At 41.6% G+C, this 27,878-nt stretch overlaps 1 protein-coding gene across 2 annotated transcripts in view; it reads left to right on the top strand.

The window, feature by feature from the left end:
• Ttk (TTK protein kinase) overlaps positions 1-10,770 on the top strand; it is a 43,427-nt gene extending 32,657 nt beyond the window's left edge. For both annotated transcript variants that reach the window (XM_041679695.1, XM_041679694.1), the window contains 8 exons: positions 433-590; positions 718-869; positions 1,832-1,956; positions 3,659-3,739; positions 7,379-7,555; positions 7,860-7,944; positions 8,440-8,537; positions 10,213-10,770. In XM_041679695.1, coding sequence (XP_041535629.1) covers positions 433-590; positions 718-869; positions 1,832-1,956; positions 3,659-3,739; positions 7,379-7,555; positions 7,860-7,944; positions 8,440-8,537; positions 10,213-10,296 — 960 coding nt within the window. In that variant the 3' untranslated portion in view covers positions 10,297-10,770. The remainder of the gene's footprint in view (positions 1-432; positions 591-717; positions 870-1,831; positions 1,957-3,658; positions 3,740-7,378; positions 7,556-7,859; positions 7,945-8,439; positions 8,538-10,212) is intronic.
• Positions 10,771-27,878: the final 17,108 nt, after the last annotated feature.

Genomic DNA, 27,878 nt, shown 5'->3' with positions numbered 1-27,878 from the left:
GATGGCTTACAGTTACTGTATTTTTAAAACTATTCTCTAAGAAATAAACTTGTCAATATTAGGCACAATGAAAAAAAGCAAGTTGTCTGTTGCAGCCTTAGTCATCCTTACCATTTCTGAATGTCTTTTTCTCAGGGTTTCTTCCATGGATGAGGCATCCCTAGAGTTTTGTGAACATAGCAGCAAATTTAAGTTGCTTTTCTTAGATGTTGATGTAGAGAACTTGAGGCATTTGTACAGTTGAGTTATTTGAATGTCCATTGTCACAGGGGCTAGAAATGGGCACTCACTTGCTCATCATCCAGGGTTTACTTTACTTCTACATTCAAAAGCCCAGAATCTTCCATTGTTCATGGTGGTATTTCTTTCAGAATTGTAATCGTTTCTAGAGGGAGGGTGTATTCTAAACTTTTCTCTTTGCTGTCTATGCAGGTATTTCAGGTATTGAGTGAAAAGAAGCATATATATGCTATCAAATTTGTGAACCTAGAAGATGCAGATAAGGAAACTCTTGACAGTTACCGGAATGAGATAGCTTATTTGAGCAAACTACAGCAACACAGTGATAAGATCATCCGACTCTATGATTAGTATGGATCCATTTTTATTTTTAAAGGAAAACTTTATTTTGCTATAATTCATAGGCAAAGAGTAAATCCTTATTGATTTAATGTAGGCAATTATTGTTTTGTTGCTTCTGTTCATTTTTAAATGCAGTGAAATCACAGAGCGGTACATCTACTTGGTAATGGAATGTGGAAACATTGACCTGAATAGTTGGCTTAAAAAGAAAAAATCCATCAATCCATGGGAACGCAAGAGCTACTGGAAAAACATGTTGGAAGCAGTACACACAATCCATCAGCATGGTATTTTAAAATCTCTTCATATATATAAAGTTTAAAATAGTTGTTAATTGTGTCCTCTTAGAAAGATACTCTTATTTTGTCAATACCTACCTTTAGTAATTAATTGGAAGATTATTTCGAAATGAAGAAACAACCCCATTTATTAAGAGTGGTCACACAGAGGACACAGAATGCAAACTTCAATCCACACACGTGCAGTGTAACTCTATCCTCCTCATATTAACTCGGGGTTCTTACCTTCATGTCTTTGCATTGTAGTAGTAGGTCCTAGACTTAGGGATCTGGACGTCCTAAAAATGGGAAAGTGATGGTCAGTACTTCAGCTTCCACAGAATTTCCTGTTTTCTTGTCTCAGAGTTGGTTTTTTGTTTTTGTGTTTTACTATTAGCCCCTGGTTTTGTTTGTTTGTTTGTTTTTATGTGTTCTTAGTTCTTTTCATAGCTCTTCTTTGCACTTTACCCTGTCTTTAAAATAAACGTGTTTTCTCTGCTTCTCTTTTTCTAACCTAAGAATAATTAGTCAGTGATTAGGATTCTTGGGTGGTGTGGGAAGGTCTTGCTCTCTGACTGTGGTTGGTGATGCTCTCCTGGGCAGTGTGCAACAGTGTCCCACATTTTGACCGCCAAAACACCTAGCTTCAACCCCTCCTTTCTTTAGATCTAGGCCCTGTAACCTTGAACAATTCACTTACAGTCAAATTACATTAGTGTACTCACTCTGAAAATGAGGATAATGGTACTTGCTCATTTATTCAGCATTGTTAACAGGTCCAAAGTGTTCATTACAAGTCGCAAGTTTAGAGTGGCACTTGGCACACTGAATTTCTAAGAAGGTATAGAATGTGTAATAAATGAATATTAATGTATTGACTAGTTAAAAGAATCAGCTTGATCCAGAGATTGTAAACTGTTTTTGTTCATAGAATGTTTTACTTTATCTAATGTAGCGATTTTATTTTGAAGGCATTGTTCATAGTGATCTGAAGCCTGCTAATTTTCTAATAGTTGAAGGAATGCTGAAGCTAATTGATTTTGGGATTGCAAACCAAATGCAGCCAGATACAACAAGCATAGTTAAAGATTCTCAGGTAGGACACTTTTTGCTGTTTTGAATTGTGTTTTAGTGTTTTGAACCAGGGTTTCATATAACCTAGAATGGCCTTGGCTTTGCTCTGTATCAGTGGCCAGCCTTCAGTTCCTGATCCTGCTGTCTGTGCCTCCCAGGTGTGGAATTACAAGTGTGAACCCAAGGCCTTGCTTCAGGTAGAACTCTTAGTGATTGCTGATAATAAGGTTTAGTTCCTTTATATCCGTTAAATATTTTGCCATTATATTTTTTTTACTGACCATATTCTTCAAAAAAATTTGAAGTCTTTTTAAAAGGATAGAAACTATGATTATAAAAGGTCCAAAACCATAGTCAATTTGATTTAGAAAAGCAGTTCAAAATCAGACAAATAATATCAAAAAATTTTTGAATGGTTTTCTCATTGCTGAAGCAGAGCAAAGAGGGACTGTGGCTGCATGCTCTCCATTGTCCTGTTTCTTTTCTTCGCACTTAAATTGGGAGATTTTTTTAAGAGAGCTTTATTGGAAATAGTGAAACATTCCGCTCAACTACATTAAAAAAAAGAATTATTTACTTTCTTATTTGTGGTATGTTTGTGCGTATGTTTTTCAAGTGCAAGCATGCTCACATCAGATTGCGCAGCATGCTCACCTCTGTAGCCCCAGCTGTGTTCTTATAGTAAAATCTTCAATAGCAAATGGAATGAAGTTGTGTCATAAAAAATAAACTAGTGACATGAAGATAGATCTGAAAGGTAATCTTGGCTGAACCTCCCTTGCTGATTCCTGCAGAGGAATGCAGATTCCTGACAGAGGTCTGTCAATTCTTGAAGCAAAATCAGACTTTGTTAGGAAGAATCAGTTGACAGGATACACTTAAAATAATTCTACTTGACAGTCAGTCATTACTTTTTGTATCAAAAGTACAGGTGAACATTGGTTTATAGATAAACTTGAAGTTATCTATGGCAAGATCCTACCATCCAGGCTTTGTTTGTGTGTTTCTTTTGTTCTTAGAACTAATGCAGTGGTTCTTAACCATCTTACTGCTGTGACCCTTCAATACAGTGCCTCATGTTGTGGTGACCCCAACCATAAAATTATTTTCATTGCTACTTTATAACAGTAAATTTGCAATTATTATGAAATGTAATGTGGACATCTGATATGTAACCCCCCTGGGAAAGGTTCGTTTGACCCCCAAAGGGGTTGAGACCCACAGTTTGAGAACTGCCAAACTAAAAGATTATCCTATACCATTTTTGACTATAGAAACTCTATATGATTTAGATTTCCAACCCACTTTAGTCTGCATAGGGGGCCAAAGATTTTGGAAAGATAAAGCTAGTTGGTTCTTTTTATTTATACGTTAGTTTGTTGGTTGGTTTACTGAAGTGAAAATGTTGAATTTATTTGAACATGAAAGTGAGTGACAGTCAAATCCCTGAGTTCGGAATTAGCCTAGGCCAGTGAAAAGGCAGATAATACTAGTTTCCCAACACAGTTACAGACAAAGCACAGGCACTCGGAAATGAGCCAGTTCGTTCCCAATCTGACTCACTTTGTTGGAGTTGTGACGTGATCTTACATATATTGTTGGCAGTTATTTGAATTTTTCAAATCTGTTACTTAAATCACTAATTATCCAAGTTTCTAAGAATCTGACACGTATTTACAAGTACAGAAAGATGTTTTCATTGTTTTCTGTGATTTGGCAAATAGGTTGGTACAGTTAATTACATGCCTCCAGAAGCAATCAGAGACATGTCTTCTTCGAGAGAACATGGGAAAGTCAAGACCAAGGTACTGGAAACAGCTCACCTCGCCTGGCACCAGTGAACTGCACCTTTGTAATTGCTTTGGGATTCACTTTCCCCATTTTTTTAATTTTTTTATTTTATTATTTTATGTGTGTGTGGTTATTGCCTACATATGTTTGTTCACCACATGTTTGTAGTGTTCTTGGAGGCCAGAAGAGGCAATTACATCCCCTGAGACTGGAGTTAGAAAGCTGTGAGCTGTGGGGTGGGTGTTAGGGGTGGAGCCCAAGTCCTCTGGAGAAGCTGCCTGTGCTCCTGACCACTGAGCCATCTCTCCAGCACCAGTTTCACTGTTCTTTATTGGCTTGAGGTTGTCCTCTGATGCTATTTTTTTGTATGGTGGTTCTTCACAGCGTGCTCATATCAAGTTGACCTAGGAAGAGCTTTTTGAAGTTTTAAGTTAAAGGCAATTTTAACAATAACTCTAATTTAGACACCAGAATTGATATTCCTTGATATCCTGTGGTGTCTTTTTGTTTGTTTCCTTTCTAATTTTTTGCACTTACTGTTTTTGTAGTACTGGGGAATGAAACTAGAATCTTGTGTATTTTAATAATCCTTTATTTATTTGTGAATTCTACTAGCCACCAGTGGCAACTTTATTTCAATCTTGAGTGCTCTTAGCCCTCTCAATGTCCCTCATCAGAGGCCTATTTTCTCTGTTCACGATACATCAGGCTACCAGGCTAATCTTTCTTTTGCTGTTGCAGTGTTTGCACATACTTGGGACCCAGCAACCTTCATGTCCGTAATGCTGCCTCTTCTTCAGCAGTGACATACCTTATGTTTTCCCTTGTGAGTTGGACTTGTGAATAATATTTATTTTAGAAGAAAGCAGAGTAACTGAGAAAGGAAGCTTTCATTTCAGCATCTGACTCACTGCTGCATAAATTTGCCTTTCTTCCCTAGAAAACTAGGTTTTTAGGGATTCAAAGAACTTACATAATGTCTGTGTTTATATGTCCATGCCTATGTTGGTCCACACATGTATGGTGTGTGTGTGTGTGTGTGTGTGTGTGTGTGTGTGTGTGTGTATACACACATTAATGTTCTAAATGGGGGCACATTGTGCTATAGCACATACATAAATGGCACAGGGTAACTTTGGGTATCCATTGTCACCACCCAGCCTGTTGGAAATAGTCTTTTTGTTGTTGTTGTGTGCCCAGGTGTACAGCAAGCTAGCTGTTCCCCAGGCTTTGGGGGTTTCTTTTGACTCCCACTCCCACCTTGCTCTGGGTTGCCATGCCTGACTTCACAGGGTTCTGGGAATCTCAGCTCAGGCCCTCAAGCTCGGGCAGTAAGTGCTTTCCCACTGAGCAGACCGTCTCCCCAGCCCAGCTTGTGTAAAACCTTGTTTTATTTTATAAAGCTGTTTTCATAACTGTTTCCCTTCTGATTTCTTCTCCGATTTATAATTGCTGTCTTTTAAATTTTCTTTAGACTTCTCATGGTTTTGTTGAACTTAAAAAAAACAGATATTAATTTTATGCACAACTCCTATTTTATCTTACTTTCCAATTTGTGTTTTTGTCTTTGTTAGGTGTTTGGTTATTTGTGCTCTCCATGTTCTCTCTCTTTTTTTTTTTTCTGCCTTTGTGTTTGTTTATTTTGCTTTGTTTCACTGTAACTTTTGCTTGAAGGCCAGGTCCAGTTTTGAACCCTTGACTGGCTTTGCACCTGAGGCGAGTCTCCTGCCTTGGCTTCTTGGAGTGGTGGCATTATGTGGGATGGGAATTACATTGCTTGAGTTACCACTGACAGTGCCCAGCTAAATATTTTCACTCTTTTGGGTAGGAGTGCAGGGAACTCAACCTGGGGATCTTGTGTTTGCCTCTTGAGCTTCTCTCCTTGGTACCCTGGTTATTTTCCCGTCTTCTTAATTTAAATCACAATTGTTTTAAATTTAGTGTTTGTACTTGAATTAAAGCATCTGATTTAGCTGGGTGTGGTGGTGCGAGCCTGTGATCCAGCCCTGGGAAGCTAAGGTGAGGGAATCAGGAGGCTAACAACTGTGGGCTCTGTAACATCACCTTTCGTGTAAAAAGATGAAAGGTTTACTGAGTTTTAATTTGGCTATTTTTTACAGAGTTTAGTATTTTAAATGCCTATTTCTAAGGTTTGTAATTTCAGTTAGAATCTGTCTTTTTTTACTTTAAGATTTTGAATTATATCTAGAGATTATAGTTTTTTCAATTGTCAGCTCAGGATTTAATATGCAGTGACAAATTTCTCCTCCCCACCCTCCCTTCTCTTTACTCCATTTTCAATTTTTGAGACATAGTCTCTCTCCTTGTATTGTCTAGACTTTATCTTAACCTTCTAGATGCTGGGATTGCAGATGTATGCCACCACACCTGACTCAGCTTTCATGAAACAGTAACATTTTAAAATTTCATCCTTGGGGCCAGAGACGTGGCTCAGTGTTCAAGAGCAAGTTCTGCTTTTGCAAAGGACAGTTAAATTCCCAGCATCCTTGTTGGGTAGCTCAGAGCTGCATGTAACGCCAGCTCCAGGGGATTCAATGCCTTCTTCTGTTTTCTGTGGACAACCATACACGTGGCACGTGTGCACACACGCACATACATAATTTTTATTTTTCAAGTTTAGCCTTTTCCTTAATTGGTAATATTGTTTATCACGGTTAAAACCGCTTCCTTTTCTTTATGTGATGTTTTGCTCTCATTTCCTAATTGAATTTTAGTTTCTACTTTACTTTCATTTCTTAAACTAAAAAGGTTTTGAATGTCCATTTCTTTTTCTTCCCTGCCTTCACCAACTTTTTGTATCATTTGATTTAGATTTATTCTTTGTGGAAAGTTTATGTCCGTGTTTGTTTTTCCTTCCCCATCTTCCTGTTGCTGTGATTATTCCTAATGTGATTTAACACCGTGAACATTTAATAGTGTTGATCTGGGGGAGAATGAATGATACTTATTAGTTAGTACTCAGAACTCCTGAGGAGGTAGCTCAGCAGTTAAGAGTACTTGCTGCTGTTGCAGAGAACCTGGGCTCAGTTCCCAGAACTCATGTACACATGTACATAAAATAAATAAATAAATCTGCAAGGAAAAAGAAACTTCTGTGATTTACTATGTTCTATTTATTTAATACCCATGGCAATATGCTTTATCTTATTTTTGCTGTTGGGATTCACTTGGGGGTTCTGTGCATGTCATGTGAGTGATCTGCCCCTGACTCCATCCAGCCTGTTTCAGTGGTTTATACTCTAATTTGGGTTGTATAATTTAAACAACCTTTTAAAAATACATACATATTGTGAGTTCAGATACAAATGCATTACAGTGTAATCATTTTGGAACAAATAAATTCAAATTTATACGTATGTTATTTTTTAGTGATATATATATATATAACTATATATATACATATATATCACAAGATGCCAAGAATTTATTTCTTTTAAAGTAGTTTTGAGTTTTTCAAAGGTTTAAAGTTAGAAACTAGGAAAAGATGTTTTGTCATGTCATGTAAGCATAATCTTACACTTTGATATTCACTGAGATGATAAGTGTTACTATATAATCAGGATTACAGATATATAATATTATGTTACCTTTCCTTTTAAAATAAAGCAACCTTTTCTGCTTCTCCTACTTAGATAAGCCCCAGAAGTGATGTTTGGTCCTTGGGATGCATTTTGTACTATATGACTTATGGGAAAACCCCATTCCAGCATATCATTAATCAGCTCTCTAAACTACATGCCATAATTGACCCTAATCACGAAATTGAATTTCCTGATATTCCAGAAAAAGATCTTCAAGACGTGCTAAAGGTAACATTAACCGTATGTGGATGTAGAAAGATAATTTCTCCTAATTTCATGTTGTTTAAAGGAAATGGTTGAGGTGATCGGAGTTGTTCAGCTGTCTTTAATGTAGTCCAATGAAGGGACTTTCTGGTGGACGCTGTTTGAAAGCATGCTTTCCAGGGAAGGTGTTGGGAATTTCTAGAGGTGACTCAGAAAGCCTCTCACTGTTAGAGATGGCTGGTGCGCAGCTTCTGTAGTGTGATGTCATCTGGAGAGCTGATTTCTCAGCCTCGTGTATGAAAACTTGCTTTTTGGTTTTCTTCTTTAGCGCTGTTTAGTAAGGGACCCTAAAGAGAGGATATCCATCCCTGAGCTGCTCGCACATCCGTATGTTCAGATTCAACCCCATTCAGGTACTGTTTCCTTAAAGGTTACTATTTTCTAGATTACCAACATGAATGAATAGTGTGTTAACTATTGAAAACCAGAAACTAAACTGGCCACTCTCTTAGAGCCTGACTTCTTCAAGGAAGTTAGTATTTTGCTCAATAATAAAGTTAATAACATTGCCTTTTTTAACTTCCTTATATAAGCTTACATATCTTACATAAGGGATTGAGATAAATTACAATAATGCTCAATAGTGTACAACTCATTAAGTAGGATGTGTGGACAGAATGGCCTTGAATTCATGATCTGTTTACCCAACCTCCAAAAAGTGGTTTTTCGTTTGTTTGTTTGTTTTGATTGGGGTGGAGGGGTCTTGCCTTAAACTTGAGTAATACTCCTACTTCAGCCTCCCGAGGGCTAGAATTACAGGCATGTACTTGGCCAGAAGGTATATTTTCAAATGAACTTACAATATTCTTATTAGTACTAGCATTTTGTTGATTATGTTCCTTGTACAGGCAGCCAAGTGGCTAGGAAAACCAATGATGAAATGAAATATGTTCTGAGTCAACTTGTTGGTCTGAATTCTCCTAACTCCATTTTGAAAACTGCCAAAGTAAGTGTATCTACATTAATTCCAGCTGTTTTAAGGCAGTGAGTTAGATACTTAAAGACATAGCCGAAAGGAAAGTTAACTGTTCACATCTATGATGAAATACATTTCTGCGATTTGGTACTTACTGTTTCTGAGTGTGTTTTACGAGTGTAAATCTTTCTGATTTGTGTTGTTATTGTTCTTGGGGTTCCAGCTGGAATAAATAAGATTTATCTTTTAGACTGTCTCAACATTCTTAGCACAGCTCTAGAAATCATCTCTTCTAGTCAATTTGTAGTACAGCCTTAAGAAAATGACAATATTTATCATGTGCAATAGCTTCTGGGCAGTTGGTACATTCCCCAAAGCACATCTCTTGCTTGCCAGCTTCCTGGGACTTTCTCTCTCTACCTTTGTGTTGAGGCTTGATTTTGTTTGTTTGTTTTGTTTTGAGATAGTCCTTCACTGTTCCTGCCTTTGTAGCCTAGACCTTAGGGTGTGTATCAAGACTAGCCTTGAACTCAGGCAGAAATTCACCTGTCCTCTGTTTCTGGGGAACTGGGAATAAAAGTGTGGGACACTGTACTCAGATCCCTGGTGATATTTGATCTCATTGTCATCAAATACTTTTGTAATTTCTAATATCTATGATTGCTTATCAATTAGATTAGCTACCAAGCTATAACAAATTAGATAATTTGAATCATAATATCATAAAATTATGGAAATTTGAAATAACAATACTTTGCTTTCTGGATTAGGATCAAGTCAACCTATATTGCTAATGTGGGCCCATCTTGAATGAATTTATTATATATTCTCTATACTGTGTATATTCGTGGAATCTTAGACTTTTTTTCTCAGATGCTAATGGCTGAAAAAATACCCTTGGGGTGTTTAAGTTGAACAAAATGTTTTTATTTTTATTGCTTTTTATTTCATGTCTCCATATTTTAAGTTCATACCAGTATATTATTCAAAATGTTCTTTTGAGTAAAATTAAGGTGAATTAATCATTCTGTCACTAAGATTTTATGTTATTTAATGGCAAATATATCTGTCACCTTCATAAGTTAGATGTTGACTAGTCTTCAGTCTTTTCTTTACTTTTAATAATTCAGTTACCCCCTGTGTCCATGGGTTCCATGTCTAGAGTCAACTGCAAATCGAAAACATTCTGAAAAATAATTTATGTGTACTGAGCTACTGTCTTGTTATTATTCTGTAAAAAATTCAGGAAATTGTATTAGTTATTATAAGTGTGTATTAAAATATTCAGAAAGATGTGTGTACATATATGCAAATAGTATGCCCATTCTGTAAGGGACTGGAGCATCTGTCAGGTAGGAATCCTGCTAACCAGCCCTTCAGTACACTAAGGGACAAGGGAACCTAATTATATGACTATTTACATAATAATTTTAATGTCTTTGTTCATTAGTGTAAATAACTTCTGAGATTATATATTGTTTCCTAATGAATATACATGTAGGAATTTATGAGTAAGTTTTAAGGAAAAGTAAGGGGCTTGCGGTGGTCTTGCAGGTCCGCCTATGTGCCGATTGTGTCGTATTATAGTTCTCTTGTGGAAAGGTTGAGCTGCATTTCTTTATATTTAGAATTCATCACAGTCTTTACTAATTTAGTAATACATTGAGCTAAAATGTTGAAAAACAGATTTGTGTTTTTATTTCAGACTCTCTATGAACGCTATAATTGTGGTGAAAGTCAAGATTCTTCATCATCCAAGACATTTAACAAAAAGGCAGAAGGAAATTGATGTACAGCTACTCACAAACCAAAAACACTAAATCTGTCCATCTGCTATACTCTTGAATCGCCATGGAAATCTACCTTAGGAAACAAACTTGCCTAATTTTCTTCAGTAAAAATCTGTAAATTATCCTCTCAGAAAACTGTAAAGTTAACCACTGTATTAGATTAGAAAGTTGTGCTTTTGTTTTTTGCTTTTCTGTAAATCTAATCGGTCTGGTAACATTTCACACGGAGCGGGGACTCTGGACTGTTGACGATCTCTGTAAATAAGAGGACCTCTTACTCTGAAGACCTGTGTAAATAAAGTTTATCCTCATGAGGGACACCACCGTCCCCAAGTTGTACGACACTTTTCTTTAATGTGTTACTGGCATGATAGCAAAATTCTTAGAACTGGATTAAGAATAGACCTTAGTAAATAAAGTATATCAGTTAAATTTCCAAAGGGTTTAAGATTGTAAGTAGGTCTGGGTGGTGCAGGCGGATCTCGTGAGTTCACAGCCAGTCTTGTAGACAAGACTGTCTACAGAGCTAGACAGTCAGGGATACAAAAGAAATGGTGTCTCAAAAAAAAAAACAAAAAAAAAAAAAAAAAACTACCACCACTAACAAAAAGATTTTAAATAGGTTTCCTAATTATCTGTGGCCCTGATGCCATCTATAGTATTCAGCCTGCACGTGGCTTTTTCAGTTTGGCCTTTGATGCTTAATAGTACATATGGGTTTGGTATCCAGACTGTTGCCGTGATGTATGTGGTATAGTTGTATAATTATAGTTGCATGCCTTTATTGAGTACTTTTTGGCAATGGATTATTATAAATGTGGCCTCAGTGTGTGGGCCTGTTTTTCTTTCTCCTGTTCCCCACTCCTCCCCCCATGTTGGGGATCAAACCCAGCACCTTGCAAGAATCACACACAGTATATGTGCAATTATTTCCAAACCAGAATTCTGAATACTTCCCTCAAATATTCCCATGTATTGATACTCAACTTTGCCTTGCATTAACACAGTATTACTTTCTAAAATAATATATTAGATTTCCTTTTTGAAGAGCAGCTTTAGGTCCACAAGAAAACAGAACTCTTAGGTGTCCTTTACCCTCTCTCACAGGCTGCTGTCACTTTTGTCATTACGACATCAGAATCCCACAGCTCAGTGATGCCTTTTGTGACAACCCATGACTGAAAATCCACAGTGCGTGGAAGGTTCATTCTGTGGACTTGGACATGTCTCATGTAGGCATTCAGCCTACAGAATGGTTTTGGTGTCCTTGCCCTTAACCCTCGGGAGACACCGCTCTTTATACCCTATTCTTTTTCCAGCCATAGTAAAAGGGAGATCTACTACAGTCCTGGAAGTGCTGATGGGGCATTCCAAGACCTCATAAGCTTTCGGAGTAGCCTGGCCTCCAGGCTAAACACTTTTGAGTTGCTCAGAGGATCCTCTTTCTAGTAAACCGACTGTGAAGCTCCAGACAAGTGCTTGAAGACAAGTTCCCTGCAGGGTTCTACCATGAGGTTGAGCACTGTTGAGCTATTTCAGGATGAAGAGGCTTTGTAGCTTTGGGGGTTCTGAGCAGACCTAACACCCGAAATATTCTGGGTTCCTGACACTATAAAGCATGGACACAAATGAAGTTGCCAAATGGCCGGCCAAACGGGAATATGGCTCCTAGATGTCTGAAAAGCACTACTTAACTATGTGCCTCTAAAATTCTACTTCCCCTCCCTCTGTGGTGGTTTGTTCCTATTAGAACAATAAGAATGACCTCCACGGAAAGGGGTACACTCATCCATTGCTGGTGGGAATGCAAACTTGTGCAACCACTTTGGAAAGCAGTATGGCGGTTTCTCAGGAAATTCGGGATCAACTTACCCCTGGACCCAGCAATACCACTCTTGGGAATATACCCAAGAGAGGCCTTATCATACAACAAAAGTATATGCTCTACGATGTTCATAGCAGCATTGTTTGTGATAGCCAGAACCTGGAAACAACCTAGATGCCCTTCAATGGAAGAATGGATGAAGAAAGTATGGAATATAGACATATTAGAGTACTACTCAGCAATAAAAAACAAGGACTTCTTGAATTTTGCATGCAAATGGATGGAAATAGAAAACACTATCCTGAGTGAGGTAAGCCAGACCCAAAAAGAGGAACATGGGATGTACTCACTCATATTTGGTTTCTAGCCATAAACCAAGGACATTGAGCCTATAATTAGTGATCCTAGAGAAGCTAAATAAGGAGAACCCAAAGAAAAACATAGGCATCCTCCTGAATATTAACCTTCAGCAAGCGGTGAAAGGAGACAGAGACCCACATTGGAGCACAGGACTGAAATCTCAAGGTCCAAATCAGGAGCAGAAGGAGAGAGAGCACAAGCAAGGAACTCAGGACCGCGAAGGGTGCACCCACACACTGAGACAATGGGGATGTTCTATCGGGAATTCACCAAGACCAGCTGGCCTGGGTCTGGAAAAGCCTGGGATAAAACCGGACTCTCTGAACATAGCGGACAATGAGGACTACTGAGAACTCAAGAACAATGGCAATGGGTTTCTGATCCTACTGCACGCACTGGCTTTGTGGGAGCCTAGGCAGTTTGGATGCTCAACTTACTAGACCTGGATGGAGGTGGGGGTTCCTTGGACTTCCCATAGGACAGGGAACCCTGATTGCTTTTCGGGCTGAGGGGGGAGGGGACTTAATTGGGGGAGGAGGAGGGAAATGGGAGGCGGTGGCGGGGAAGAGACAGAAATCTTTAATAAATAAATAAATTAAAAAAAAATAATGACCACGTGCCCAGCTGAGAGGGATTAGGAGGTGTGGCCTTGTTGAAGAAAATGTCGCTTGGGGTGAGTTTTGGGGCTTAAAAAGCTTAAGCCAATCCTAATATCTTTTCCTGCTGCCGGCAGATCCAGATGTAGGTCCCTCAGTTATCCTGCACCATGCCTGCCTGTAGATCCCTCAGTTATCCTGCACCATGCATGCCTGTAAATCCCTGTTATCCTGCACCATGCATGCCTGTAGATCCCTGTTATCCTGCACCATGCATGCCTGTAGATCCCTCAGTTATCCTGCACCATGCATGCCTGTAGATCCCTGTTATCCTGCACCATGCATGCCTGTAGATCCCTGTTATCCTGCACCATGCATGCCTGTAGATCCCTGTTATCCTGCACCATGCCTGCCTGTAGATCCCTGTTATCCTGCACCATGCCTGCCTGTAGATCCCTGTTATCCTGCACCATGCATGCCTGTAGATCCCCCAGTTATCCTGCACCATGCATGCCTGTAGATCCCTCAGTTATCCTGCACCATGCGTGCCAGCATGCTGATGACAGATAAACCTCTGAAACTAAGCCAGGCCCAATGAAAAGCTTTCCTTTGTAAGAGCTGCTGTGGTCATGGTGTCCCTTCACAAAAATAGTACCCCTATCTATCATTTATCTTTTTGTCTGTCTCTCTATGTCTCGATAACTCTATCTTCCTCCTGCCCCCAACAATCCCCCCATTAATGATGAGGATGAAGATGATTAAGGATGGAAGACCAGATCACAGGTTTGTAGGCCATTTGTTATGGACATTGGCTTTTTAGTCAAGAGTAAAATTGTCATCATAGGGTTTTGAAATATGGACTGACATGATCTTACTGTGGCTGGTTTTAAAACACAACCACAGCCTGGGAACAAGCTAAAGGGGAAAAAGTAGACCTGGATAAGACCAATTAGGAAGTCATTAACAGCACTGATGTGGCAAGCAGCAGTCAGGCTATAGATGTATTTAGAAAGAGGCAAACCTTTTCTGATGAACTAGATGAAAGAAAAAGGATTAAGGATAACCTAAGAGTTCAGAGTTGAGCAACCAGGAGTGTTGTGGCTTGGATATCAAATGCTCACCACAGGCTTTTGTGTTTGAACTTGGTCCCTAGCAAGAGTTGCTGTTCTGGGAAGCTATGGAACCTTTTGAGTTGGGGGCATGGCTGATAGAGATGGGTCATGGGAAGGCAAATGTTTTGAGGGTTAAAGTCCAGCCCTGCTTCCAACCCACGTTTGCTGAGTACTGACTCAGATCTGAGTCAGCAGTGCTGCCAGCTCCCCTGCCCTATGCTAAACATGTGCAGATACCTTCGCTCCCCCACCGTGATGGGGCCAACATTACCCGCTTGCATTGTTTCTGGCAGACACTTGGTCACACAGTGAAAACACTTAAGTAAAGTTGTCATCAGCTGAGATGGTAAGAATTTCAGGGAGCAGGTTTGGTTTGTCTGTTGTTGTTTTGAGATACTCTTGCTGTGTAGCCCAGGCTGGAATGCTCAACCCTCCTGTCTCCACCTACCAGTGTAAATATATGGTTTCAGGACTGGCCTAGAAAACAGATTTTGATAAAGGCCAATTTTACTTTGCATTTTGAGTTTGAGATGTCTTCATGAACACTGAAGTGGAGATATCAAGTAGCTAATTGAATGTGTAAATCTGGACCTCAAGAGTTGAGTCTAAATTGTATACAGACCTGCAATTATCTACATGTATATGGCCTTTGAAATCATATGAGAGGATGAGCCCAAAAGAATGCTTAGTAATGAAGATCCTTCTTCCATTAAACAGAGACCTTCTGGGAAACATGAACCAAGCTTAGCATTCACTGTGTTGTATCTGACTCAACTTTTGGTAGATGCTTCCTTTCAAGACTGCTTGCCTGCAAATCTTACCTTACAAAAGACAGATGGAAAATGGAAGCCCAAAACTCAAGAAAACAATTAAGAGCCGACCTACATAGTCCCCAGCAGTGCATGCTCACGTTCCTTGTTTTGACCTGGTCACAGGCCCCATTCAGCCCACAGACTTAATGGGGGGCAGCACTTGTCACCTGGGAGAAGCCTGCTCAATGCAGTTAGAATCTGGGCTATGCTAAACACAGGACTACCTGTGTTTCTCATTGCTGTGGAGAAAAGAGACTTCTTTGTTTTGTGCATTTAGGATCAAGCAAGGAGACTCCAGGTCTCCACTTCTGACTCTAACTTTGAGCTCATATGTGAAAGTTGCTGCCTCATAGAAACAAGGATTTTTCCATCATCTAAATTCATTTTTTATATGAATTTGTAGACTTGAGACCTGGACCCAGGAGAGGGTATATAGTCCATTGTCCTAATTTCCCTAAATAAGGCTATCATGTTCCCACATCATTTGCAATAGCTCAGCCTCCACAAACTTGCCAGAAAATGCCTAAAGGAAGTGCTTTCCATTTAAGACTGGCCCTACTCTATAATCTTCAAATAAGTGGCATTCAGTAAGCTCCAAAGTATGTTCACAAGAAAGAAATTAACATTCAGAACGCTCTGTTATAGAATATCCCTTTGTTCAACTCACATAAGTAGAGAACATTAAGCCGTCAAGACATTTTCTGTTGTGGGATATTTGTACACTGTGTGGAGGTATAATAAAAAGCTGAATGGCCAATTGCTAGGCAGGAGGTTAGGTGGGACTTCTGGAGAAAGACACTGGGAAGAAGAAAAGGTGGATGGAGAGGAAACAGGAGGTGCAAGCTGGAAGAGAGGTTATGCCACATGATAGAGCGTAGATTAACATAAACAGGTTAAGTTATAAGAGCTAGTTGGGGACAAGCCTAAGGTAAAGGCTGAGCTTTCATAATTAATAAGAAGACTCCATGTCGTTATTCATGGGCTGGCAGTCCACACAGGAAAGCTTGCTACAATTTTCTAATCAAACACCAGCTTACACCACTGAAATTGAGTGTTCACAAGATCAGTTAACAGAAGGGTGTCGATGGCACACTTGACTTTGCTCATGCATACCAGTTGACATGCACACATGCTTGGAGAATTTGTGCACCAGGTCAGCACTCCTCTTTGCTGAATTTAAAAGGGCGCAGTTTGTGTTCCAGGCTGAGGATTAGAATAAGTTGTTTATTCTGGGCTCACAGGTGCTACTTCAAGGTGTCGGTGCCTTTCCCAACGAGATATTTGCGACTCTCGACAGGATGAGCATTCTAAAAGGTTGCAAGTACAGTTATTTCAAGACAACCTTTAAAGATTAGTGGTATTTACAAGGAGCCTCTAAAGGGTAATTCTCTACTTTTAAAGTCGGGTTTTTAACATGCTTTCTACATGAGTGGGTTTACAGAACAGCTTAAGCCCACGAGTTATTCATCACATAAACTTAAAAGCGAAAACCCTGAAAACTAATAAATGTGGTTGAATGGATGAATTGAGAAGTAAAACAAGTCACATAACAGGAGAAACTATTTGAGAAAGACCCTTTGGAAAGGATTGTTACTCCAAATATACAGAGCTCATAAGCTTCAAGGAGGTCTTGATTAAAAGATGGCACCATATACTCGTTACAATGACCAGACTTCAAATCCAGACATCAAATCTGGTGAGGGCAGGCAGCCAGGAGAATGTATGTTTAGTGTCAGGGTAGAACATGGAGCATGGCAGGTGCTTACAACTCTAAATATTCTTAGACATAGTTTTTACCCATGAAAAAATAGATGAAAACTGACATCATACAAAAACCTGCACAGAAATGTGTATAGCAGCTGCATCCAAGACTTAGAAGCAACCAAAACGGCTTTCAGCTAAGTAATAACTGGTCCAAGGCACACCCAAAGGACTATTAGTGAGGGGGAAAAGAGTCACTGTCAAAAAGGCTTGGAGCAAAGAAGTTCACCTGAAAGGAAGGGGCATCTGGAGTGCAGGGTGGACCCTGAAGGGTGAGTATGGACTCCAGGTTGGCTGTTAGCTCAAGGTTCTGTGGAGTTTGGTGAGTGGCCAGACCATACCCTCGGCACCTTCTGATGGAGACTGGAAGGCTAGCTGATTCTCAGAGTAATCCAGGCTTTACTTAAAAGGAAGATGTTAAATTCAAGCTATTGATACAGAAGGAAAAATGCATTTTTCTAAAACCTAAAAAATAGAATTTCACACTCAAGGTTGTATTTTCATCTTTGGGGTTCAGATAAATAACTATAATGTGCAGTGCAATTGAGAAGATTTAGTGCCAAGTTTTGCTGAAACTTCGTAGTGAGGCAAAAATTAGAGGACAGCTTGGCATGGTGGTGCAAGCCTAGAAACTAGGCACTTTGGGCACCGGGACCGGACGCTAGCCACAAATCTGAAGCTAGTCTGGAATGCAGAATAAAACTCTCATCCCACCCAAACCCATTTTTTCTAAATACATAAAAATAGTAGCAGAACTAATATTTTATATCCACATGGGGGCACTGCCAGGCTGCTTTTTACTTTAGGGGCAAACAGGCTTCGCAATCATGAGTACAAGGTTTCCGACCTGCCTGTAAAAAGGTACTATTTGTCAGCCGAGGAAACTGGTGTGGATCATGATATGTCCCTGGTTTAAATCTGAAGTAGCCCAGTCACCCCTACTCCCCTGTGGTATTTACATGTAGAAGAATTAAGATTAAGCCTCAGACCAGCGTGAGTACCAGCACCAGGGAGGCAGAGGCAGGTAAATCTCCATGAGTTCACCACCAGCCTGACTACATGGTGAGTTCATACCATCCAGGGCTGTGCGATGACACCCTGTCTAAAATAAATGTTTTAAACTGTAAGGCTTAGTTGTGCTGATCCTGTTTTAAGTGCTCGGTAGCCAAATGTGCCTCCCTGGCCAAGGTACTGGAGAGGTTGACAGAATGTATCACCGGTGGCTGTCCTTTTAGAGAGTCTCTCCAGGAACTGCAGCAATGAAATCCATCCACGCCGCATCATTCCTGGCTTAATCTAGTTGGTCTCTACTCAGCAGTTGAAAAAAAAACCTGTTTTACTTTAATTGGTTCAATTGTCTATTTAAAATGGAGGCTGGGGAGATGACCTGTTGGCAAAATGCTTGCCATGCAAGCATGAGGACCCAAATCCAAACCCCAACACCCACATACAAAGCCAGGTGTGCTGGTGTGCACCTGGAATCCCAAGCCAGGTGTGGTGCTGTGCACCTGGAATCCTATGGATGCAGGGCTGAGACAGAAGCATCCCTCAAGCTCACGGGCAATCTAGTCTCGCTGAAATGGTAAACTTGAGGTTCGATGAGAGACCCTGTCTCAGAAACTGAGGTAGGGAACCATAGAGGAACACGTCTCATGTCACCATCGGGCCTCCACACATATGCACACGGGCATCTGAACACAAATGACACATATTTTATCATTCATCTTTTTTTATTTATAAATACATGCTCATTTATTAGGTAAAATATTTTTTTAATTTTTAAATAAATGCCCGTTGTCATTCATCTTTAATGGAAACTTTCTCCTTCCTGCTCTTATATGGGTAGGTTTCTAGAAGTAGAATTTTTTAAATTTATATTTGCATATGCATATGAATGTTTGCCTGCATGTATGTTTGTACACCACGTGTGTGTCTGATGCCTGTTGAAGTCAGAAAAGGGCTTTGGATCCCCTGGAACTGGAGACACCAACGGTTGTGAGCCACCATGTAGGTTCTGCGAGCTGAATCTGGGTCCTCTCCAAGAATGGCAAGTGTCAAGCTACCTCTCCTGCCCAGACTTTTAGAGGTAGACTCAGAGTTGATTTGTTCAAAGTTCTGGATTGATTTCTAAATCTTCACTGCAGAGTTGAGTTGCTCTCTAGAAAGATGTCTACCAGCAACTAGAAATAATGCTTTATATTTTCCTTATAATCTTTAAAAGCTGCGTTGGAGGACTGTCCCAGTGTTCTTGCAGAGAACCTGCGTTCAGATCCCAGAACCCCTGTCAGGCAGCTCACAACCGCTTGTAACTGCAGATCTGGGAGAATCTTTGACCCCTGACCCCTGCAGGTACCAGCACCCATGTGCTCATACTCCCCACCACCCCCACACACATGCTTATAGAAAAGAAAAAGAATTGGAAAAGTTAAGACGGGGCTGGGTTGATGGCTCAGTAAGGAAGCACTTGCCGTGCTAGCCTGAAGACTAAGTCTGGATTCCCAGGACCCCCAGAAAAGCCAGATGTTGCAGGGCAGGGGTCTGCCATCCCAGGCAGATTTTAAATGAGTCCACCAAAAGCCTGTGTGTTAAAGGCTTCTCAGCCCAGGCTGTGCGGTAGGCATGGAAACCAAGAGGTGGGACCTGGTGGGAACTCTTGGGTCCCTGTGGATATGTCTTTGAAGGGGATTGTGGGACCCCAGTCTTTTTCTCTCTTCACTTCCCAAATGCCATGAAGGGAAACCTGTGCCCCACTACACACTGCCTATCATGATGTCCTTCCTGCATCCAGCCGAAAACCAATGGGGCTAATCCCACTGTGCACTGGGACTTCCACGTTCTGAGCCACACAAACCTTTCTTCTTTTTAATCTGAGTATCTAAGGTATTTGTCATAGCAAACAGACTGATGCCGATGACACATCCCCCCCCCCCCCCCGCCGCCTCTGACTTTAATCTTGTTTGCTTTTATTTTTTGGAGACAGTGTTGCTGTATCAAGGAGGCTCTCTTTGTACCCGTGGTCCTGCTGTCTCAGACCCCGCATGCTGGGACTACAGGCATGTGCTATTACATCTTGAATCCTAATGTAGTAAATGATATAGGGTTTTCTAATGTTAATTTTCTAGTGAATCCTGACATAGATGAACTATTATATCACCTTTTAAAATATGCTAATAGTTTGTCAACCAGCTTTCACTGCATGATGAACCACTTTAAAATGTACTAATTTGGGACTAGAGAAACGTTGCTCTTGCAACTGGTCTTGAGTTCAGTTCTAAGCACCCATGCTGGGTGGTCCAGTTCCTGGGGACCTGAACCCTTTTCTGGGCTCCACAAATACAACATTCATGTGTATTTGACACACACAATTAAAAATAATAAGAAAAAATTTAGAATGTACAATTTTAGTCATTTTTTTTCTCGTTTGTGGAGGCAAATGTTTTCCCACTGATCCACTACTGCCCCAGCAAAACTGACTATTTTAGAACAAGAAATGTGTGCTTGCCATGGTTGTCTGAGTTGTCTGGTTGGCTTTTTAAGGCGGGGCTGGGGATTCACGGTAGCCTGACTCATGTGTGTACAGCTTCTGCTAGGGAGCTGAGATGAACCGTGAAGGACAGAAGTTTCTTAGACATCACTAGCAGCAAAATGGCCAGTCTTTCTAGGTACACACATCACAAGGAATCACAAGACCCAGGCTGTTTGGCAGCTAAGCCGGATCCAGAAGGAACTACACTGGGGTGGGGGTGGGGGGCTGTGAACCGCAGTTCCTGTTGCTAAGCAGCACATTTATTCCCATGGTGGCAGACAGGCATGTTGAACAGGAACCTTTAGGGCTGTGCTCAGAGTTTCCAAAGAGACACAGCACTGTCGCATCACAAAGGGGTGCAGACACAGGAACAGGAGGCCCTTAAAAACACCATTTTCAAATTATTTGTTCATTCTGCTCAGTATAGTATTTGATCTTTGCTCCTTTAAAAAATATCTGTAGAAAAAAAGTTGAATTTTAGTTATGCAAAAATTTTTGTCATGAAAGATTTTTTCTTTCCCAGTTGTATCTGATTTTCCTTGAGGTGCTGGCTTTTCCATTTTTTTTTCTTTTTTCTTCTGAGTGGCTATTGGTCCACAGCAGAATTCAGAGACACTATGGAGATGTGTCCTATGTCCATTCCCCAAACAGCATGGCCCCTCACTGTCAGGATCTAGCAGAACTCTGCCTGTTTCCATTGTTTAATGTTTTAATTGATGAAGTTACACAGACTCTTGCCACAGTGATGGAAGACCACAGGTTGGGCACAAGGCCTTCTTTTAAGAATGTTTTTAAAGATTTATTTATTTTTATGTGCATTGGTGTTTTGCTTGCATGGGTATCTGTGTGAGAGTGTCAGAACTCCTGGAACTAGAATTATAGATAGTTGTGAGTTGCCACGTGGTTGCTGGGAAACAAGTCTGGGTCCTCTGGAAGAGCAGTCGGTATTCTTAACTGCTGAGCCATCTCTCCAGCCCCTAGTACCAGGATTTTTTTTTTTTTAAACTAAGAGTGTCTTTTATTGAACTTGCAGTTGTGGGAAAAATTTCTGAAATTCCTTTTATACAAAACATTTTCCCCCCAATTTTGCTGTACTAAAAATTTGACGCCATGACTCACACATGGCAGGCACTCTGTCTCTGGAATAAGCTATAACTTCAATTACAAAGCAATTTTTTACTTTATTTATTTTACATCCCAATTGCAGGTTTCCCCACTCCTCTCTTCCTATCCCCTCTCCCATTTCCCCCTTGCCCCCCCCTTCTTCTTCTGTTCAGAAAACAGCAGGCCTCCCATGGGTGTCAACAAAGTTTTTTTTTGTTTTAATTTTACATACCAACCACAATTCCCACTCCCTCACCTCCTCCCACTCCCCCTCTCCCCCATCTTTATTAGGATTATGCTGGCCTTACCAGTCACCTGGCAGGATGAATCTCGATGAGACAGTACCCTGTCCCTTTAAGAGACAAGCTCTGCCCCCCCCCCCCACTTCTTCTGTAGAGGCAGCAGTCTCTTTGTCTTCCTCCTCCTCCTCCTTCTCCTCTTCCTCCTCCTCCTCCTCCTCCTCCTCCTCCTCCTCCTTCTTCTTCTTCTTCTTCTTCTCTCTCTCTCTCTCTCTCTCTCTCTCTCTCTCTCTCTCTCTGTCTCTCTCTTTCTGTCTCCCCCTGCCACCCCCCCCCGCCTATGTATCTCTCCCTTCCTCCTTCCTACCTTTTCAATACCTTCTTCTTCTTCTTCAATAAACTCTACATTCAAGCTCTCTTTGCATGGTGTATTGGGTTTCCTGGCCCACATTTCTCATTTGCCATGAGACCCACAAAGGTCCCTCTCACCACATCAAGCATCTTTCATTGGTGTCTTCACAGGCTCTTCTCACACTCCCTTCCCAGCAGGGATCTAGTCTTTTCCCCACCCAACGCCCACCCCCATTCACTCCTCAGAAAGGGTAAGGCCTCCCTTGGGGAGTTTACAAAGTCTGGCTTATCAAGTTGAGGCAGGAACAAGCCCCCTCCCCTGTATCAAGGTTGAACAAGATATCCCTCTATAGGGAATGGGCTCAAAAAGCCACTTCATGCTGGGGAACCTTCATAGGACCCAACTTGGGCCTCTGTGGCTTGGGCCGTCTGTAGGGTTACTGACAGTAGGGACAGGATTTATCCCCAGTGCACAAGGACTTTTAAGGAATAAAGCTAGTGGGTTTCGCTCCTACTCCCGCCCACCCCTGGCAACCCCTCACCGTTGTCTTTACCTTTTTCAAGGTATGAAGTCTCGGTGCAGACTTTTCTCTTAGTTTCTTTCCCTTGCCATTCTATTTTCATGGCCCCTGTGTCTTTTCAAGGCTTCATAGCTCGCTTCTTTAGCTTTGAATGATTTCTGTGTGTTGGATAGGTTTTGTATCACGTCTCATGTAGCCCAGGCTGGTCTTGAACTCATAATGCACATAAGAATGACCCTCTTGCATTCCCCTGCTGAGTACTGGGATTATAAGCATATGCCACCAAGTTCAACAGGCCCCAGTTCATGCAGAGGTGAGAACTGAGCCCAGAGTCTTGTGAGATGATAATCACATCACTTCTTTAACTATTTCATACTTCCTAATTTATGCCTGTATTTCAATTTTTGATTTGAAATTCATTTTGTCTTTTTTCCCCCTTACCCTGTCTCGTGGTTTCTAAGATCACGTCCAGGTAGGTTTCCTTGTTTATTTGTTTGAGTAAGGAGCTCACAATGTAACCCAGGCTGGATTTGAACTTTCGGCAGTCCATGTGGCTCAGCCTCCCGAGTGCTAGGATTACAGGCAAGAGCCAGTACCTCTGGCATCCAGTTTAGCTGATCCAAGAATTTTCCAAGGGATCCACTTTCAGGGCATATCTACTATTAGCAAAGCCTTTGCCACCTCCCCCCTGTCAGCAGGATAACTATAGCAACTCCTCTCCTTCTCCGCTCTGTCCCTTGACTCTCTAATCATGTCATCAGGTCTCATTGCTCTCTTCTCTCAGGGCCACCAAATAAAGTTCCAGTGACTGGGTTTCCCTGCCGCTGCAGCTGGACTGTTAGGAACACATCTCTGCCCCCTGGGCTGTTTCTATTGTACAAATGCTTTTTCCCAGTAGTCACTGGGGTGGTCCCTTCACGTTTTTGTGTTTATCTAGATATTTCTTATTGAGGCCACCCTTAAGCATTGGAGTTAATGCTAAGGTTCCCCTACTCCTACCTGTGAAGTCATAATCCCCTTCCTTGCTTTACTTACTTTTATGAGACCCCCCCCCATTTTCAATAACTGCTCAGTTGTTTACTGTTTGCCAGCGAATCCAGCAGTGTCTTTCCAAGTGCACACTTTTTATCTTTGCTGTCCACTGTCCTATGCCCCGTTGCCTACTGGAATGCTTGCTCTGTAGTTGGTATTCGATTAATATTGTTTTAATGAAAGTTCAGTCCTTTGGGCCAGACAATGGTGGCATATGCCTTTAATTCTAGCACTTAGGAGGCAGAGGCAGGCAGATTTCTTTGCGTTTGAGGCCAGCCTGGTCTACAGTAGCAAACTGTGGCTCTCAGCAGACCAATATCCCCCCCATAACATGCCAAACGCAGGGGGCGTCTTCATGGGAATCACTCTTTGTGGCTGTTCTCTAACATGCTAGGCTAAAGGGGCATCTTTGTAAGATGGAAGAAATGGAAGATATTTATTCTGGAAAGGTCCTTGGCTGACAGAATGGGTCCTATGCAGAACTTGGGGTTTAGTTTTCCATAAGAAACATTATGAGATACATGGTCCCTTGTGAAGTATTTCTATGCTTGTTTATGTCTTTGTCCTCTGCCTGTGATCTGAGGAGGCACAACTTTGTACCTTTGTTTGAGGCTACAGTCCAGTGGCCCTAGAACTGACTTTTGATCTAGGCATATTGACTGACAAGACAGGGACAGTTGTGTAGCTGTGTGCCCATAGTTCTGGAAGGTTACAAGGGGAGGCATTCAGGGCTGTTTCCTCTGTTGCCGGCAGAGGAAGGGGGCAATCCCTTCCTATCTCCAGTGGAGTAACCCTTAAGGGTTCCGGATGCTTCTATCCCAGGCTAGAGTCCTCCTTTGTCTTAGGCTTACCCGACTTCACAACAGGGCTGGGATGGCATCCCCTGGTGGCAAGGAAAGGTGAGAGAAACTTGAAGGTGCTGCCCATCCCAAAAGTTTGGGAGCCACTGGCTTAGTGAGTCAAGGTTCACAGTTCCCAGCCCTGGGGTGGGGGTGGGGTAGCAGTGACAACAGCTGTCATTCTGGTCTTGAACAGGAATTTCTGGTTTGGGTGTAGAGACTATGCAAATAGATGATATGAAACAATGCTATAGGGCTCAGCCTGGGACAGGCTTGTAAGTGGGTCAGGTTAGCTTGGAGGACACTGCCAATCACTGTTACCCAATCTATCGCACAGCGCCCAGAGCATGCTCCTGGCAGGCCTGCCAACCTCTGCTTTCATTTAGTCCTCACTAGCTGGCCATTGCTACTTGATTTTACATCACCAGAAGCAACAGAATGAGCAGGAAGGGTTCCATTTTTACCAGGGATTCTCTGCAAGACAGACAGCTCTTCATAGAACTCACCCTTTTATTCTTGTTATTTGGGCCACCGTGTTTGAAGGCTTAAGCATTCCTCCATTTTCATTCTCCTGCCTCACCCATTCCAACCACACACTAGGTCCTCTGCTTCCATTCTTTCCTCGCCTTAGTTCATAGTTGTGGGCTCCAGCTCAACAAGCACAACATGGCTTTTCCGTTGTGACCTGACATTAGAGTCACTGAAAACCAGTCAGGAAATGCAGACTCTCTGACTCTACCCCTGACTTCCAGATTCAGAGGGTGGGGCCCAGCAATTTGCTTTTAGCAAGCCCTCTGAGTAAGAGCCTCCAGGCCGCCGAGGGAGATCACTGGCAGATTCACCTGCTACAAGCATTGTCAGCCGCCTCACACATCCGAAAGGGCTCCTCCTTCTCCCGCAGCATTCAGTCCTAATTTCGTCCCAGCCCCAGATGGAATTCCGGGCCCTCTGCATCATAGGGGCTCCTGTCCTTCTGCATTGTCTTTCCTGCCGTAGGACCTCTTTTCTCTCCACCGCCAACCCAGTATCTCTCACCCTGACTCATATCCTGTGTATCCTTGGTGGCATAAGCCATGCTTTACTCCTGAGCCCAGCCCAGAGCTGCCTGCTCCCACTGAACCTATTCTGGGTCTGTGTATTCACATGGTCTAATGAGTCGCCCAGCACCTGCCCATTGTGTCTCTCATCCAGTTTGCACTGTACATCGATCTAGTCCACATGAGCTTCTTGGGGTTTTACGACAGCAAATCTCTTTGTATTGCAATACGTAATTATTTTCTTTTATTCTGCAGCGGTGTTTCCAAAACTGGTCTCAGAAGACTATCCTGTACACTTGAGGGAAACAGGGACTCTCAAAGGCCCCACCCACCACAGCTCTGGGCACTGGCATCTTCAACAAACACAGTGTTCCCTTCATTGGGTATATTTGACAAGTACCCTAAGTACTCAGACTTGATTATTTTTTTTTTAAACGGCAACTTTCCCATGGTTTCTTAAGCAAACAGGAAGGAGGGGGCTTTTGCCAGCCATCCTGTGAGTACTGGAGGCAGCTTGAGACTGGCGTGCGGGAAGTTTGAGGGGAAAGAGCTTTTGGGAGGGATACCTTTTGAGCATCCTGTGAGTTACCTGAGGCACCCCATGTGTGGCATGCAGGAAATTAGAAGGAACAATTTAGGAAGGTGAGAGGGGAACGAATTCTAGGAGGAGAAACAGAGATTGGGGACTGAGACGAAATCCATGCACGTGGGCCTGGGACTTCAATGATTGTTTCTCCCAACCGTGGTGCCTCACGCTCCCTGCTTGGCCAGCTGGGTAAGATAGCAGAGAAGGGGGAAAACGGGGATCAAATGAAAAGTCCCTTTACTACAGAGTCTGAGCTGAGTGATTTTGCCATTCATAAACCAGTAGGAGCCAGAGTTGTTTTCTCCCCAAATAATACATTGTGGAAATCTGTGAGAAGTCAGTCTTTGAGAATTGTGACTCTATGTGGTGGCACACGCCTTTAGTTTCAGCACTCTGGGGACAGAGGCAGAGGCAGGCTGGGAGTTTGAGGCACCATGTCTACATAAGGAGTTTCAGGCCAGCCAGGGTTGCATAAGGAGGAGTTTTATGAATCTCTATTTATATACAAAAACAAGATAATAAACACCTAATTTAATCCTCAAATTTCAGAAGTCCTGAAAAAAAAAAGAATGGAAATAAGGCCATCAAAGTCATTAGCACAACAGCCAAATGTTCTGAGTATGAGTACCTGTATGTTCTTCTGGACCTTGAGTTAAACATTCAGACTCTAACCTGAACATTCTACTATCTTCACTGTTTGTACAACCAAAGGCATTTTTCTCAGATCAGTTGGAATCTTTGCTCTGTTGAATGCACATTGTACAGTTTTGTTAATAATTGTTGGGTATCTAATATTAATATTTAGTAGGTATATATAATAATGTGCTTATTTTTCTAGACCTTGGGCTTCTTTACCTACAGTGTGTTAATGACAACTCCTTCGACGGTATCTCTGAAGATGGACTGCAATGATCTTTGAAAGCACATAGTACCCAGCATTTAACAAGTTTTCTATGAGTATGGTGGCTTTATGATTAATTATGAATAATTATTAATAATGAAACTTTATTTATTTATTGTGGGGGAGGGTATATATGTGGAAGTCCAAGGACAACTTGTAGGAGTTGGTTCTCTCCTTCTATCCCTTGGGTTCCCATGATCTAACTCAAGTCATGGGGCAAGGCCTTTACCTGCTGAGCTACCACATCAGTCCTGACTGTACCCTGAAAGACAGAGACAATAACCCAAAGGAGCAGTGTCTGAGACAACCGCCTGAGTTACAGTCCTGGACCCACTGTTTGCTCCTTGTGTGACCTTGGAACTGTCACTTAACTGCTCAGTTCCTCAAGCTATAGTCCTTAACTTAGTCCTGTACCTAACTCATGGGGTCACTATAAAAAATGAATAACATAATAAAGAAAAGTGCTTAACTCAATACAGGATATTAAAAATCTACCCCACAAACATTAGTTATTGTTAAAGGTTTATTCCTGTGTTTATTGGTCAGTAGATTTCCTGACTTTGAAGATAAAACCCTTCCCTGTCAGTCTTGAAAAGCTCCTTCCCCAGCCATGTGTGCCTAAGTTAGTGCTCTGACCCGATGGCCCACACCTGCTAGCCCATCATCCGTCCCTACTTTTCCTTTTTCCTCTGATTTGTGAATGTGGGGAGTAGGGATCAAACCCAGGGCCTCTTGATGTGTGAGTCTTCTGTTTTGTGCTGATTTCATTGGTTAAATAAAGAAACTGCCTTGGCCCTTTAATAGGACAGAAAATTAGGTAGGCAGAGTTGACAGAACAGAATGCTGGGAGAAAGAAGCCGAGTCAGTCAGTCACCATGATTCTCCTGCTCCAGACAGACGCAGGTTAAGATCTTTCCTGATAAGCCAGCTCGTGGTGCTACACAGAATATTAGAAATGGGTTAGATTAATATGTAAGAG

Source organism: Microtus oregoni, unplaced genomic scaffold (assembly GCF_018167655.1).
Source record: "Microtus oregoni isolate MIOR12 unplaced genomic scaffold, Mior012 000032F_ref0000030, whole genome shotgun sequence".
NCBI lineage: Eukaryota > Metazoa > Chordata > Mammalia > Rodentia > Cricetidae > Microtus > Microtus oregoni.
The sequence above is the reverse complement of the archived record's forward strand: the minus strand, read 5'-3'. Positions and strand labels throughout refer to the sequence as shown.